Source organism: Aptenodytes forsteri, unplaced genomic scaffold, assembly GCF_000699145.1.
Source record: "Aptenodytes forsteri isolate BGI_AS27 unplaced genomic scaffold, ASM69914v1 Scaffold360, whole genome shotgun sequence".
Classification (NCBI taxonomy): Eukaryota; Metazoa; Chordata; class Aves; order Sphenisciformes; family Spheniscidae; genus Aptenodytes; species Aptenodytes forsteri.
This window is the reverse complement of record NW_008796109.1, coordinates 886,054-902,983: the sequence shown is the minus strand read 5'-3', so window position 1 is coordinate 902,983 and position 16,930 is coordinate 886,054. Positions and strand designations below refer to the sequence as shown.

At 35.9% G+C, this 16,930-nt stretch overlaps 1 protein-coding gene across 2 annotated transcripts in view; it reads left to right on the top strand.

The window, feature by feature from the left end:
- CDK17 (cyclin dependent kinase 17) overlaps nt 1-16,930 on the top strand; it is a 56,756-nt gene that overhangs the window by 13,328 nt on the left and 26,498 nt on the right. For both annotated transcript variants that reach the window (XM_009286761.2, XM_009286760.2), the window contains 2 exons: nt 1,293-1,457; nt 7,882-8,015. In XM_009286761.2, coding sequence (XP_009285036.1) covers nt 1,293-1,457; nt 7,882-8,015 — 299 coding nt within the window. The remainder of the gene's footprint in view (nt 1-1,292; nt 1,458-7,881; nt 8,016-16,930) is intronic.

Sequence of the window (16,930 nt, the reverse complement as noted above, 5' to 3'; positions counted from 1 at the left end):
CCCAGTAGGCGTGAGTGAAGCTCTGAGCAGATCCCGGCTGCATTACACCCTGGGACCAGTGGCTCCAGAAACGCTTTGGGAGGTGCCACTCTCCATCCAGCAGCACTCGCGCTGCGGTTGCTCAATGCGTGGCTGCTGCCTTTTCTGTCTTCCGAATAATACCAAACGACACATATATGTAATGGGAATAAGAATCAAAGGATGGAAAACTAAAATTACTTGAATCTAAAGTGTTCTTTGGGCACGTGTTCTGGTCTTTTTCCTAGTATGGGGAGAGTGCTTGTATGTAGCTGCCGGGTGACTCTCACCTCTGGGTATGTTTTCTGTAGTGACAGTATTTCTTCTTTAATTTCTTGTATGGATGACTTAACCAGTAGTTCTGATAAGTCCAGTTTTGTGACAAGCAATGCAAGCTGACTTCTGTTCTGCTTCTTGTTGGGGTAAAAAAGCCTCTGTGCGTTTAGAGTTAGACCGCTTCCAGTACCACGGCAATCCTTGAGTGCTAGTCCGTGTGTGCAGAGTCAGGTTGCTGAGAGAACACACATGCTTAATTTCTATGCACATTTGCATATCAGATTTTAAAATTTCTAATGTTTGATCTTTTTTAGAAAGTGCTTATCAATAGTAGTAAGTAAAAAAAATTATAATCCTGGTTTTGAGTCTAAGTACAATGAACTGTTTGAGACACAGTCCAGTAGAAAGCCAAAATAACTCACTGAATACTTAATTATTCTGATATCCTTTAAGTTAATAACCTTAATTATGGCATGACAGCTCTGGTGGGTATAGACAGGTACATTTCCTTCTAAAGACTTCCAGTAGTGAGGCCTCACTATTAGTGACCCTTAAGAATTTTGGGAGGGATTTGCTCATCATGCGAGTTGATCTAACAGCTGGTCTGTTTAAATTACAGTAGAGATGAAACATTGTGCAATAAGACAGATTGTTAATTCAGAAGAAAAAAAATATACTGATATTAAAAGCTACTTTCTGGTTTTGTTCACGTTTTTAGACTGAATATTCAGGTCATTTACTGATCCAGCAGCAGAGTGACAGAATTTAATAAAGTGAAATTTGGGTAATATTTAATGCCATGTTTTGTATTAATTTGTTAATAGAGAAATGGCAATAGTATGATGGTCTGCTGTTAGTATGAAAGAGAATCTTACCAGAGTGGTGATTTCCTGTCTAGTAACTGTTTTTTTCTTTTTTCTTTTTTTTTTTCTTCTGGCATGTTCCCGACACTCCTACTTGCTTGTGGGAATGAATATTTTGATCCTTGTGAATTGTAGAGCCTATTGTGAAGAATGGCAGGCCTCCAACGTCTCACAGCATGCACTCATTTCTCCACCAATACACAGGATCTTTCAAGAAGCCCCCTTTACGGAGACCACATAGCGTCATAGGGGGCAGCCTCGGCTCTTTCATGGCAATGCCCAGAAATGGGAGCAGATTAGGTAATTTACTACATTGTTTGTTTAAGTTCATTTTTCTGTGAAGAATAATGTCTGTATTGATTCTTAGCAAGAGATACGGTTATTCTAATGCTTTAATAAATCTTTGGGAATGTAGTAGTCTTTTTCTAGGGTTGTTAGAGAAACTTGTTTTTAAGGTACTGAATGTCTCTTAAGATTTTCAGGAAGAAAGCAATTACAAGAACATACTGAAGTCACCCATGAATTTTTGACAAGTTGCAAAGTTACAAAATACTCTTTCTTAATACTTTGCAAGAAACCTCTGGGTCCATCTCAGTTAAGCATTGGTGAGAACTACAATAAATTGAGTGTGATAAAAATAGAGGATAATCATCCCATATGTGGAATTTAAAAAGAACTGGTGTATTACTTAGACTTTTCATTATTATAAGAAAAAAATTGCTTTTTTCAGTGATAAATTGAGGCCACTTGACTGTAATTGTCTTTTTTGTTGCGGTTACAAGCTATATCTGTGGTTCTGTGGGGCAAATAAGTTACGAAATTTTTTTTTCTTCTCCTTCAAGTAATTTGTCATGTTGCTGCCTCCAGTCACCATTAATGTTTTACCCTGCTTTTATGTTATTTTAAATTATGCTTAATTAATTGATACTAGAAAATGAGAGCAAGTCACTGTTTAATTAGAATTTTATGAATTTTTCAATCTTCTGCCCTCCTTTAGAAGTGTGTGGTAAACTGATCTCCTTCAAGATTAAGTTATGAGTCTTCAAGATAGTAGTCAAACCATTTCTATCCCCCTCTGCTGTAATATCACTCATCATGTTCAAAACCTTGCCTTTTTACCATTTGTGCTACCATTCAAACTGAAAAAAGAATTCTGTCCTCTTGAATGGCCTTTAGCAGCTGTTATCACAGAAGAAAACAGGTTTTAGTGTGCACATTTTGACTACTATATCAATTCCTGATTTCACTCAAGTCCTATACACTTTATTCTTTTTCTTTTTTGCCTAGCCAAGCTTTGCTTAAGTTACCAAGAATCTAACAGGAAGACAAAGTTTGAAATAAAAATACTGGTGTACTTAAAGAAATGTCTGGTTAGGAATATTTAGTCTTTTATGGATTATTTGTCAAATCAGATGTATATAAACTGTGTACAGGAACAGCAGAGATGTATACTTCTGTACTCTTGTTCTTGTGTGTTGCCTTTAAAAATATTCTATAGCATTTTTAAATGTAAATTTACCAATAACTTATTCCTCTTCAAAATTTCACTATGAACTTCAAATCAGCTTTGCAAAAGGAAAATCCATAAACAGCTTTTGTTTTTTAAATGTTTCCAGTTTTCTGAAAGCTTTATTTTTCACCTGAGAAAAACACTAATATATAAGTATTGCAGAAGAATGCCATTAGTTTTATTTTTCTCAGGTGATCAAATTTTATAGGTGATGAAGTGTTTAAATAGCACTCACAATTTTAATATGTTAGTCTGTAGGAAGTGTTACAATAACATATTTTAAATAACCACAGATTCCTGTAGAATTTGTAATTTCGTTGAAGTAGTATGGAATAGATTTACTGAGTGTACGCACATACATGTTAAAAACACCTCTTTTTGCTTTGGATGCAATGATGCCATTAATGATGCCTTTTTTTTTTTTATTCATTCGATGAAAATTTAAACTACTGATACATGTTATCTGGTGGTAGATAACACAAGTACAAGCATAATTAGTAATGCTCTTTCTGCTCCTTCTTCACATCTTTCCTCCTTTTGTTCCTGCCGTATGAGAATGGTTATTACTCAGCAGGATAATGAGGTTTTCTCTGTTGGGATAATGACATCAGAAATGAAATGGTCAAATATTCCACACTACATGAGACTTTTTTTCTTTGCTTCCTTCATTCATCCTCTTCTCTTTCCACTTTTTCTTCTATTCCAATGGTGGAAAAATGCTGTCAGAGAGATATCCTCGAAATATCACAAAATAATGGCAGGGGGAGGATGGTTATATGGTTAAAAAAAGATTAAAACAAGACCTGCCACAGGTGCATCTTCATGCTGCTTGCTTTTGAATGAGATTATCAATATAAAAATTGGTTGAGAAGCCCAGGAGGGTTTGTTTGTTTTCTGAGTACTGAACATGGGTTCCTGCTGTTGTGGTAATGTGTAAAATCCCAAAATATTTTTAAAAGAATTTCTACTTGGAAACATCTCTGTCAGCTTTAGGTTTTGTAAAATGTTTTGTAAAGACAAAAATTCTGAACTGATCTCTAAAAAGTGTGCCTTTGTTTAAAATTTTGTAGTAATTTTTAATTTAGTATTCAGTTATCGTGATGATTTTAAATAATGTAGATGACTCTCAGGCCAAACTGTGAATCAGCCATGCCACTGATGCAGATGAAGGTCTAGCTGAGTTTTTTTTAGTTCGCGTATAGCTATACAACTTCTAAAGTCTTGCACCTCCAGAAACATTTAACTACTGCAGTCTACGATGGAGCCAGAGCTAATAAACCCTTTTTGGACCTGACCTGGCTGAATGCAGAGCCAACTTAGTTGTCCTTGTTCCATATTTATATTACTGGAAACACTGGAGAGGCACTTGGAACATGCAAAGCCAGCACGGAGCTGAAGCTAACCCTCCTGGTGAACCGCAGTAGCAGCCAGGGTAGAGTTGATCCCTGCTTTTGGCAGTTGTGTTGATATAGTTACGGAGAGGCTTTGTGTCTTTGTCATCAGTGTTGGAATTGAAAGGAATGATGTTTCCATACAGTTTTCATAGATCGGTAATGTTAACAGCAAAGGCAATTTCTCACTATTGCCTTCCTCAATTTGAATCGTTATTAGTGAAACTAATCATAAAATTTAGCCACTTCATAGAAAAGTAAGCTTTGGAAAAGTGCACCTTGGAAGGAATCCAATATGCAAGTCACGCAATTACTTTTGTAATGATTTGAAATAAGATGGAAAGATCATGCAGTCTGACTCACTACTGACTAATTAGTGGATATCATTTTAGCTCACTTGGAGGAGTTCTCATTTGCTGCACTTGTAGGTGCCCTGTATGAATTTCCTCTGTGGTGCATTCCCCACAGCTGAAATGAGGACAGCCTATTCTTTTAAATGTACTTCCATAGTTTTCCTGTTTATATTGTAGTCATCTACAGCTTTTCACTACATGGCCATACTGGATATTTAATTAGATATGTAGAGTACATTAAAATAAACATCTGTGAAAGAGAGTGGCTTGGGTATTCAGTGAAAGCAATTCAATAAATTATTGAACCATTAAAACCTCTGAAGACCATGCAAGCTGGCTTTGGTGCAGGTGAACTTGCCTATAGAAAAGCTTAGTGAAATTAAGGAAGTATTTGCATGATTTTCATCATTGCTTAATCAAGTATTATCATCATGCATCTGTGTAAAATGATTAAAATGACTAGGTTAATGCCTTATTCCTGGGTTTATGCTATTAAAATAATGAACATAAGACTCTAGTAATGCCTTTTTAATTGAATAAAATAAAAGGACACATTTATATTAGATGATAACACAGCGAAGATGTTTTTAAAAAGCTTAAAAGTATCCCAGTTTAGAATATAATTAAGACATCTGCAAACCCTTATAGATAGGAGCTGTTGGGTATTTAGCCCATCAGAAATTCAGGCATGTGCTTAATGATAGATTTTTGGACGCTACAGCCAGTATCCTGCTTAAAACCTTTTGGTTATGGGTATGTAGCTTATCCAGACTTACCAGAACTAATCACATCACAGCAGTATTCAAAATAGACTGACCGTCATCTTAAGTCTGAAATACTAAATTTTTAGACTTGAGTGGTACAGACCCACTTTGTCTTCTCATTCCAGATTTATAAAGAGCAGGATCTCCTTGCAGCTGCATTATCTGCCCCAGATGTATGGGTTTGTGTTACTAGTTTTTGAAATATTCCTTAGCTATGTATTACTCCATAGGTGGTCTTTTTAGTAGAAGAATTATATTTGTCAACTAGGATGCTCTTTGTAGTTCTGAGTGTTGCATTTCAAAGTGTCATTTTTTTGCAGTCACTTCATAATATGTACGCTTTTGTGAATTGAACATTGTATATTTTAAGATAAAAAGTATGACCGTATCAATCACATGATTACTTTAATAAGTGTCAATCGTTTTTAAAAAGAAATTATGTAATTGCTCCACGGCTTAGAATACAATACTTCTTTAATTTCATCAGTCGTATTTTGTGAGGTTGCCCAGATAACTGTCTCTTGTCTAGCTTCTCTGAAGAAAATAGACTTTGGGGCCCAATCAATGGGCTTGTACTAACATGAAAATAAATAGATTGGGGAACAAGTGTCAGTAGCTGTTACACTTAATTTTACAAACAGAATCTTGAGAGCAGTAATTGCTGAAATGGATTACATGACCTCTCAGAAAAGTGTTTTAAAAGAGAATCTTTATTGAAGAACCGATACGGTGAATGTGCTGTTTACCAGGTTCAACAATGCTGGCATAACAGCTTTGCTGCAAATAGTGTTTTCAATAATGCTTTTATATTACTAAAAATAATTTCCTACAGTTTGTTAGAGATCTCTAAAAAAACAGCTATCAAGTCACTACAGAGAATAAGAAAGACTTCTTAGAGACTTGGCAAAAAGGAGTCGTATTTCGTCTGCTTAGCTTAAAGTTAAGGCTGATCTTTAGGGACCACTTTCTGAAAATCTTTTCCTCTGGTTCAAACTACCATGCCTTTAGAAGCACTGATGAGTGTTTACCTTGTTTGAAACCAGAAGATTGCTTCTTATTATGCAAGGAGTGCAGCTTATTTTTTTCTCGTTCAGTCCAAATCTGAGCATGACTTGCAGGGAAAATTCTGATGCAATGTGGATTTTTAATTGAAATCCAATTTCGATCCGCATTGCTGCCGGAAAATTCGCTTTGTGCATGAGATGCATGCTTAGTTTGTGTGTTTAGTTACAGTACTTTGAGTTAAAATATGTGCTGTCAGTGCCTTACGAGTTAATCTTTTTCTATCCATTCTGTTTTCTGTAAAAGGAAATTCTTTGTACTGAGGAAGAATTTGATCCTTTGAAGTCTGCATGATTCTATGTGAGCCAAACTAGACAAACATTTTAGAAGATGTGTTGATACCCAAACATTGGCCTAAAGGCTTTTTTTGTAGAAAATCCAGCTTTCTTGCTTGTTGATAGTGATAAAACTTGCATATTCTCTTTTGGTTTTTTATTGCTGTAATGCTGTGCAAATGCTAAATATTTTCAGGTCTGTTGGTGGTAAGGCTGAATTGAGTTCTGTGAGTTTTGCTAATACTAGCATTTTTTAGGGGTAGAGTTCTGAGATTTTCAGTTGTTCCTCAGGTTCTCTTTTACCCTGTACAAGATCATACTTAATACCGAGGATCAGGAGAGGGCAGGGAAATTGGTGTCTTTTGAAACACCTCCTTTGTATGTACAAGTATTTAATCTCTATAGTAATTTGGAGTTCAAGTATTTCAGAGGTGATGATGGAGCATTACTCATAGTGAATTGCTCATATGACCAGTTTCCTATTGTGTGTCCTTTTGCAAGTCATTTGGCTCTTTATGCTATTAATGACACCACCTTGATCTTCTCTTCATTCATTATGGGGTTTGTCTTCCGAAGTCTGGAAGATCCTGTGGTGCTTAAAAGTAAGGTATATACATAATATACATAAACTCCTTCGTGTGGATGAATCCACAGGATTGTGTCAAAAGTACCAATTTCAGTTGACATGAAGTTCCTGCAATGTCACGTAACTCGGGCAGTCTGTTACCTAAATTCCTCCATAAGGTCGCAAATTTCACTTAATTGTTCCTAAGTATCACTTCCTCTGCTGAATCCACTTGTGGATGTAGGCCTCTGTTTAGATACGTCCCCTTCCTCCACAGATGCACACCAGTGGTTTTTATATCTGAAGTTTCCATATTTGGCATTTCTGAAAATAATGCCTATACCTTTCAGGTTTTTTTAAGCTTTCTGAAGATACATTTAGGTGGCTAACATCAGGTAGTCTGATTTGAAAATCTTAAGTATTCTCAGTAATGTTTTATATCCAAGAGCAGCAAAAAGAGAAGAGGTAGTGAGGGAGTTCGGGAACTGAAGCCGTGAGGGGAAGGTGGCTTATAGGAATTGAAATTGGAATTGGACTGTCTTTTTGTTTTGGAAAACTGAGTTCTGCTGCAAACCAAATAAGAAAAATAATGATAAAGTTTGAGTAGAAGTCTTATAAAGTAATCCTGTTCATCTTGTGATTCCTGAGCCATAAAAAGTATATCAAGACTACGATGACTGTGATGAGTCTTTGATCCTGCCATAAAACCCGGTGCACAGTAATGACACAGTTGTTTTCCATCTGTACAAGAGAGATGTTTGGAGTACTGATTAACTATTTTCAATTTTTTGGATTATTTTTAAGATATTGTTCATGAAAATCTAAAAATGGGGTCAGATGGTGAAAGCGACCAAGCTTCTGGAACATCATCTGATGAAGTTCAGTCTCCCACAGGTGTTTGTCTCAGAAACCGGATACACAGACGAATCTCAATGGAGGTAATTTACTTTTCATATAACGATCATTTAAATTGACAAGAGAGTTGGGGGTTGCTCTAATTGTTCGTTATAACTGGTTGTCTTCTCAATTAACTGTAGCCGTTCTGACATATATTTCGTGCAGAAAGCATTATTTTAATATTACTTAAATTTCTGTCTCCATTTGTCACACAGCAATCAGATGGTTATCTTGTATTGTTTGAGCTTTTAATTTCGAAAATTAAATATATTTTTAAACTTGGATTTTTGGGAAGAATTTGTTAAGTGTAGCATTAGAATATGTAGCATTAGAATATTTTTCCATCGCATTCTGTTCAATTCACCGAGTATATTCAAGCAGATATAGTGTTTAGACATTTGTTACTTCAAACTGGTTTCTAATCTTTGTAAAACTAATGCTACAGCAGTGATGGTCCTGACTGCTTCAGCCTTTCCCTCTCTTCCTGTTTTTTAATGAACGGAACTTTACAGGATGGTAAACAAAAGGAGGAAAAGTACCTTATGAATAACTGTGCACATAATTTCCTTTATTTATGAGTCTCACTATGAACACTAGCCACCCTTGTGCTTGCTTTGTTGTCATTTCCCTTGGCAAAGAAAAACAGAACACTTCCCTGTTTCTTGAGTGTATAAAAGTTACAATTATAATGATGCTTTTGTTACAGAAGCATGTAAAATTTTGTAGTTGCTGCTTTGTAGCATGCGTACCGATGTGCATAGTTTGTAAGATTTTAAATCTTCATTCAAAGCCTGATATCAAATACAGGATTGAGGAAACAGATCTGGATAAGTTACATTAGGGTGTACGTGCCAAAAATTTTTTATTTGTGAGGCATTCCGTTATGCTTGGAATTCCAAGACTCCAAGCATGTAATGCTGGTATGATTCCAAGAACTTATGAATTAGCTGTATTAATTATTTATATCATTTCTAGCACCTAGGGAGTTTTGTCTTAAAATTCCTAAATTTGTATGTTAATCTCGGGTTTGATTTAAAGACTGTTAAAGTTGGAACATTTACTTGAGAGAACTAATGTGGGTCTACTGATTTATGCAGGATGCTTAAATTAAGAAAAAAAAAAAGTCATTGTGAAAACTTGCACATCAGAATGTGTGCTGGAGAAACTAAAAATCAAGGAAATTATTTAAAAGGATTATTTACTTTTTGTTCATTGTCTCTTTCCTCTGTATTTTGAAATGCGCATTTAGAACAGGAAAGAAATAAGGAAATTAATGATACATAATTAAAGTAACAAACTGAAATGGAAATGTGTCAAGTCTTCCAGAGAGGGCTAAGAACCATTAAAGGATTCTCTTTTAGACTAGAATTCAAGAAACTCTAAAAGAATTTCCAAAAGAACTCAGGAATAGTTACTAAAGTTCAGGAAATTCCTGTGTAATTTTTCAGGAGGTGTCAAATAAAAGCATCTTTTCATTGGCCTCTCTAACTGTGAAACAATTCTAATATTACTCTTTAAGAGGCTTTGAGAAGCTTTTATTTCAGTTTTGTTTATCCAATGCTAATTTTCTCATTTTTCTCCAAATTCCAAGTGCTTGTTTCTGATTGTTGAAATTAACATTATTTCTTCATTGACTGGCTTAGTCAATGAGAGCACTAATTTTTTGGCAGCTATTCCTGTATATTCTGTGAGAATTATAACATTTCCCCTAAATCACTTCAGTATTGATATGGTGACTTCTCTCCAATAAGGTTTCAAGCTAATGTCTAGAACACTCTCACTTCTGAATTTTAAGAATGCTGTCATTGATAGATACTTTTGGTTAAGTATACTTCTTAGAAGTGCTTTGTAGCATAGTAGGTGGGGTTTTTACCTGTTTGTGCATTCCAGAGAAAAAAACCCTTTGTAGCTTTGGTTAAAATACCTTTCTAATCATCATCTTTTCAGTTGACTTTCTTGTTTCCTAAGTGAAAAGGCCTTAAGTGATTACAACATCTGCCTGTCTTTCTGTCCTTCTATTTTTCCCGTGGGTCATTTTCTGTCAGTTTTGACAGATGGATAGAAATCTCAGATGCTAATTTTCTATTAACTTCTGTGAAAAAAGCTCTGCATTGGGAGAGATTGCTAATGCATCCACTGCTAGGGAAGATGCAGCCTTTATTAAACACCACAGTATCCACATATGAGTTGAGTCTAAAGACGTAAATCCATAGAAAACCAGGTTTTACTGGTTTTGCTGTTGACAGAATGGGATTTCTTTCTTCCTCAGCCTTTGAGGGAACCAAATAAAGGTTTCCTCTTGTACCAAATCCTGCTTGCATGCCTTGGGTGATTTGTGCCATGGAGCTGGCTGGTTCGATAGTAGTAATTTGATTATATAAAGAGAAAGAAACAATCTTTGTTGTGAAGTAAGTTTCTATTATTTCAGTTTTATTTTGCTGTTTTTTTGGGATCTGTCATCTCTAGACATCATTGGGTAGCCTGAGGCCATATTCCCTTTATAGTTATTTAGGATGAGTTGCAGCTGTATGCTATACATGCAGGTTGGAGTAAATTAGCATGTGTGTGCTAGTATGTTTTTGCTGTAGTCTGCTGACATCATTAGTCACACTTGAAATCCATTGTAGAATGTATTTGGTTAAATATACAAAGTTGGATAAACTCAATAAACCAATATTCCTCATTCTTCTGCATTAAGATGAATGTGCCTATTGCACTGTATCCTTTTTTGTGTTTAGTTTGGCCAATATTCACTGCATTTGTAATATTTTTGTACATAATTTCTTGTTTATATATGTTTGTTTCTCTGGTGAATTGACAGAAGTCCTGATTTGTTTTAAAGGTAACTAATCAGGTAAAGCTGAAACCCTGGAACAGTCCTTTTTACTTGTAAGAACTTTGTGTGTATAACCAAATTTTTTATGCTCAGCTTGAACTTCCTCTAGAATTCTGAAAATTAGCAGCCCATCAAAAAAACCAACCAATCTTTTTAAGATGCTTGCTGAAAACATGCATACTGTAATCAAAGTGCTAATTACTAGTACCAAGTATTAGTATTCCTGGGATGTTTTGTACATTAGAATACAGCGTCCATCCCCCCTGCAGTGAATCATATAATAAAGCTTCTTTCTCTATAATCGTTAAATAATTCACAGCTACAAATAAAATTATAATGTTGTCAAAGAGCAAACAGATTCTCTTGTCCAGAGTATATGAAAAATTTTGTTGGGAAAGAAAACTTGATCTTTCTAAAATTTTCAGATAGAGATATACTGGAAGATAGAAAAGTGCAAAATAGACAATGGAGATGCAACTAGAAAATGTGTTTGTTGTAGCAGAATCTCCATAGCAATAGAGAGCTGAAATTTCATAACCTTAAGTTGGCCTGGTTTAGATAGGAAATCATCATACTGCATTGTAACCTAAATATGAAGCATTTTAGATATGAAGTGGTGATACTGCAGTGAGAAAGAATCCTGCTCCGCAGTGAAAACCTTCCATCCACAGTAGCAGCTATGGAGATGCCAGCTTTCTATCTGTCATCTCCCCCAAATGACATAAGATTTAGGCCAGCATGACTGTTACAGACAGGGAGAATGACAACACTGCAGTTAGGGGACTAGATTTTTTTTTTTTAAATGATTGTTCATTGTTATCGTGTGCTTAGAAAACAAAGAGAACATACCAGAATCTCATTGTGTTGCCTAGATAAAGTTTATTTTGCCTGTAATCCACAGGCTACCAATGGTCCATAAAGCAGTTGCTTTTTTTTTTTTTTTTTTTTTCCTTCCCCTCATTCAGGAACCATGCTGACAGTAGGTGCGAACATCTATTGTGTGAGGAATTTGGCTTCCAACAGCTGTTAGGTTTTAATTAAAATGTCTACTAATCTAATGCTAATATTAATGATTACTTAGTAAATCAGTGAAACTGTTTATCAAAACAGATGTATGGAATCATTTTTTTTTTTTTCAAGCGCCAGAAACAATACAGCCTAAGAATGAATACATGTGTGCCTGTATTTTAAGCGTAGGTGTTTTCATCATGTAATGAGAAACATTTCTCCAGATCATGGAGTTACAGCTTAAAGCATTTTCACTTTGATTTGCTGGAAAAGAAGACATGGGCAGTAATGCATTAATATAAATTCATGTTTCAAGCCGTAAGTTCACTGAGGGCCCTGTGCCCGTGCACTGGATAGCGAATGCTTCATTAAGAACTGTAGTGGATGAAAAATAGGGAGATACCATCTGTGCAAATTGAAACATCTGTTTCCCTTTCCCAGAAGTCCAAGGTCTGTAAGCTGTCTTCGCATGTGAACTGGCGGAGGGCCATAACCCACTGTTCACCAGCCTGTTTCCCAGATATTTTATCCTGAGAAACAGTTCTTACCCGTCCGACTGTCACATCAGTGACAGGAGCATGTTCCAGATTAGGCTGCTCCAACCACACTGCTATAGGGGTATAATTCTCCCCTGGGAGGATTAGCTGCAGGGTTAGTGCTTTTAGCTGGACAGAGAGAAATACAAAGGCTATGAATTGATTCTGTAGTCATGCGTGCGTTGTACTGGTCACCTTCCGAAAGAACGTAGATGAGGAATAAGTTTTTGGTGAGCTCCACCCTTTACCAGGGGCATGACTGCTTCAGGGGTCTTGCTTGACACAGCTCCAGTAACTCAATCTGCTGTTGGTCCAGCTGGACAAACGTACCTTCTCCAGAGAAAAACCCACAAAATTAATTGATGTTTCAACGGACGTAGTGCTAAGATTTTCTGTTTGTAGGCTTCAAATTAGAATGTGGTCTGTAGGTCCCCAGTCACATGTGCAAATAGGGCACTCTTGGCTCCATTAAATTGTTTAAATTCTTGAACAGCAGACTGGATGGCAGTACTGATTCCGGCTTTCAGTAAGAGGCAGTACAGTATTTTCTCCTGTCATTAGTTTTGGAGGCAGGAAGCACTGTATCAAAGACAGCCTGAACTTTCAGCCCTACATCTCTTGCCACTCAAGAGGCTCCCTTGGATCCCCAGCAGGCATTACTACACAGTGCCTTCTCTGAGCAAAGGTTCTTCCTTCGCCCGCCCTTCTATGCTTGGCAGCCGTATGTATAACTCTTTCTACCTTATTTACTGGATGTTGTCTAATTTCCTTCTTTGAACCTCCTGAGAATGCGTAGCTTTTCTTCTGATCATCTCTTCTGTGAATCTAAGCATGTGGTCATCTACCAGAAGATTCAGTACTAGACAGAAAAAAATTGAAGCTGAAAACAGTCAAGACTTTGATTTTCAGTGGTCGCTGTATTATCTCCATACAGTCATGCCTGGCAGCTGTCTCAACCTTTTGCAAGGTTACACTAGAAAATATGCTATTATTTTTGTAGACTCCTGTTTTCAAGTTCACATGAAGCTTGATGTTTTCAAAATCCCTCTTCTAAAAACACAAATGCATGTTCTAAATTGCTAGTATGGTTTGATGGAACTGATGGACCTCCTTTCGATCTATTTGATTAGCAGACTTTCATTTCTTCTACAAAAGAAAACTGACGCTGCAAGAAGAAAAATAATTTCAGCTTGGGTAACAGACAGACTTTAACCTGCCTTTTACTAGATATTCTAGGGGTAACTGTTATCAGTAATTGATGCTTTTTTGCCCTTCTAGGGCAAAGGTTAGGAACCTTTGTAATCCTGATGCTAAAGTTCTTGTATACCACTTGCTAATGCTACTTCCCTTAGAAAAAGTTACTACACTAGGCAGTACCCTTTCTATAAGGATGGAATATCCGCTTTTTTGGGCTTGCTTTTTCATAACTTGGTTTTCCTTTTAAGTTCTATTTAAGAGTAGTCTGCTATCCTATTGGATGTGTTCAGCCATCTACAAAACACATCTCTAGTAATGACTGGAATGCAGCAGATGAGAAGTCAGTACTTGGATTCAGTTTCACGCCCTGCACTCCAGCCTCACTGTCCTGTCCAGGAAGGTCAGATTTCCAGTTTCCGTATTCAAGAGGTTGGTTTATTTTGAATTAGCCAGTTTCTTCATGGGGCTTCCCCTCTGGTAGTTGCAGCTTTGTGTTGTCGTGAATGTTTCGTGTAGTAATTAACATTACAGAGAGCTGTTCTAAGGGTCCAAGCTTGCATTTTTGCAGTGATATGTTCTGGTTTGTTTCTCACGGTATTTTTTCCAGTTCCCTTCCCCTCCACCTCATTCTTCTTGTAAGCTGATCAACTTACGTTACTTTTTCCTTTTGGGCAGTTCCTCTTACTACTCTGTTACAGAAACTGATGAAAACATACAGAAATCTATGTTTAAAAATCAGGAAGGTGTAGTAGTAAATGAGGCAGAGCTTGCTTTATTAGCATCTGTTACTGCCCAGCACCTACCACTGAGTCAAACCCCATCAAACCCCAGATTTCAGCAGGGTTTATGTTAAGAGGCTAATGCCACAGAGTGATATCTTATTAGGTGATAATTTAGCCAGACAAACAAAATCAGACATGATCTTTTTATGGTTATTACTATTTTTCTTCCTTACACTCTCTAAGTTCACTTCCTTACAAGCTCTCTGAGGTGCAATAAAATAATAACAAAAAAAACCACCCAAGAAGAATTTTGACATATTTCTGGCATAATTTGTCACAAATTTGCTGTGTATTTGTACACTTGATGAAAAGAAAGTAATATCTCACATTCGAGTTTAATTTCTACTTGCTCAAATTTTTCAAAACTGGTTTTATGTGTCACACGTATTTGTTTTGGTTTGGTTTCAGTGGTAGGGAATAAAAGCTCCTGGAATGCAGTTTCTGAATACTGTATTTGTGCGGAACAGTTTCAGCCTTTCACTTTAAAACTGCTGGGAGATAGGAAGTAAATAAAAAAACTGACTGTTTGGTTTTTGTTTTTTTTTTTAAAGAATGAAAGAGCAGTTTTTATTCAGCTAGTCAGTAGTCTAAACAGCATATCCATGAAATGAAAATTCTTGTTAAAAGTATTTTGAAGAAGAAATTGTTCAGAATTCATATTTTTTTTAAGTTTACATGAAAAAATCCTATTGGCCTATAATTCTAATTTTGTGGGTTCAAAAATACTAATTATTACAATTATTACTGAAAAGATACTTAGAAGATTTATTTTCATAAGTTTTTCATTGTGCTAAAGTAAATAAAAGCAAAGGTATCTGCTTGCAGTTCTGGATTCTGTGGTTTTAAGAAAATTATTATATATTTTTATTTGAGTGGCCGTAGCTACTATAGATATTGGTGATAACTTTCTTGAACTCCTGGCAGTAAAGTCCTTGCTTTGTTGATTGATGATAGTAGGTGTGCTGGGAAAATGTGACTCCTGGTCCCAAAATAGAGACTAAACTTTAGAATTCTTAATAATATCAATATTACACTCATGGCACTTGGCTCCTCATCTTTTCCTAGCATCTCAACATCAAATCTGACAAACTGCGTTTATGTTGAGGAGGGGGCAGAGAACATGGAATATTTGTGGTCATTGGTATTTCTCCTGGGTATGAAACAGCCTGTGGGCTCAATCTCATGATAAAATCCCTGAAAATATGTTGTGTACTTGATTTGATTAGCATATTGATTTAATTGATGAATGAATTCCATATCTTGGGTCATTTCTGTCCCAAATATAAAAAGCCACCTGATTCAATGCTCAAAACTGATGTTTTCTTGAATTGTATTGCATTTCAGCAGCCTGGCTGAAAACAGGCATGGATTTATGGAGTGAGAGGTAGCAGTGATCCTTTGTAGATGGGTCTTAAGATTATGTTTTCATTACTGCTTCTAACAGAAGAAGAGGTTCATTGAAGACCCTCACTTCAAATTTAACAGAATAGTAATTGATTCATTGTGATGTAATATTTTCAGTAAAAAAATAACAACAACAACAACAACAATAACATTCAAGTATAAAGGAAAAAATGTAGTATTCAGTTATAAACCATTCTGCAGAAGGCAGGAAAAAATGCACTTTCTGCATCACAATGAAATCATAATTACACGTATTAGTTGAGTGGAGGAATGATGACGGTTTTAACGGTTTTATATACCTAATAGGTTAACTGGTATAGATAATTCATCCCAGCCGTTCAAATAGTGGTTTTGGTTACAGTAATTGATGCTTATTTATAAAGATGGTAAAATAGCATGCTGCAAGGATGCTATAGGTTTCTTCTGATGGATGTATATGCTGGTGTTTTGCTTCAAGACCTCAGAGGTCTACAGGGCTGTAACCAAACAACAAAATTCTCTATAAATATATTCTCTGATTTGGAGTTGGGTATTTTTCTGTTTGCTTTTGCCTCTAGCAGTCTTGTTGTATGTCATAATTCTGTAGAGGATCCAGTTGGCTTCAACTGTGCTAACTCTGTCATTTGACAAAAATGCGCTGAAATTTGACAAGGCAACCTTCAGAAAAAAACTCCACATGGTATTTGATACTAAAATGGTACAGTAAATACACACATATAAGGTTGTATATTAGAGTGTTTAAATTCTCATTGGCATAAGCAAATGTTTTTCAATTAATTTGTTTGCTTTGTGTGTCATGAGGTAGCATGTAATACACATTGTTATTTAAAATATGTACAGAAAAAATACTATAAAAAGTGGGGGGTTTAAAAGTAAGCATGACATGAAGTTGAACTGTGTTGCATAGAGGGTTATATGATGTAGCATTTTAGATCTCATTAAGCATTCTCCAGTGAACAAAAGCACTATGACTTATTAGTGAACAGCTTGTGGTTGCAGCTGACATGTCTCGCTGGTATTTGCTAAAACTGGTGAGAAGACTAATTCAGACCGATGCTTACACAAGAGAGCAAAGCATTTCCATTTGATCTGTAGTGGATTGTTTGGGCTGTCAGACTGATGTCTGTAGACTTAGAAGAACAATTGTTTTTCTTTGTGAGGCTGAAACAAAATTTTATTGATGGAATTTAACA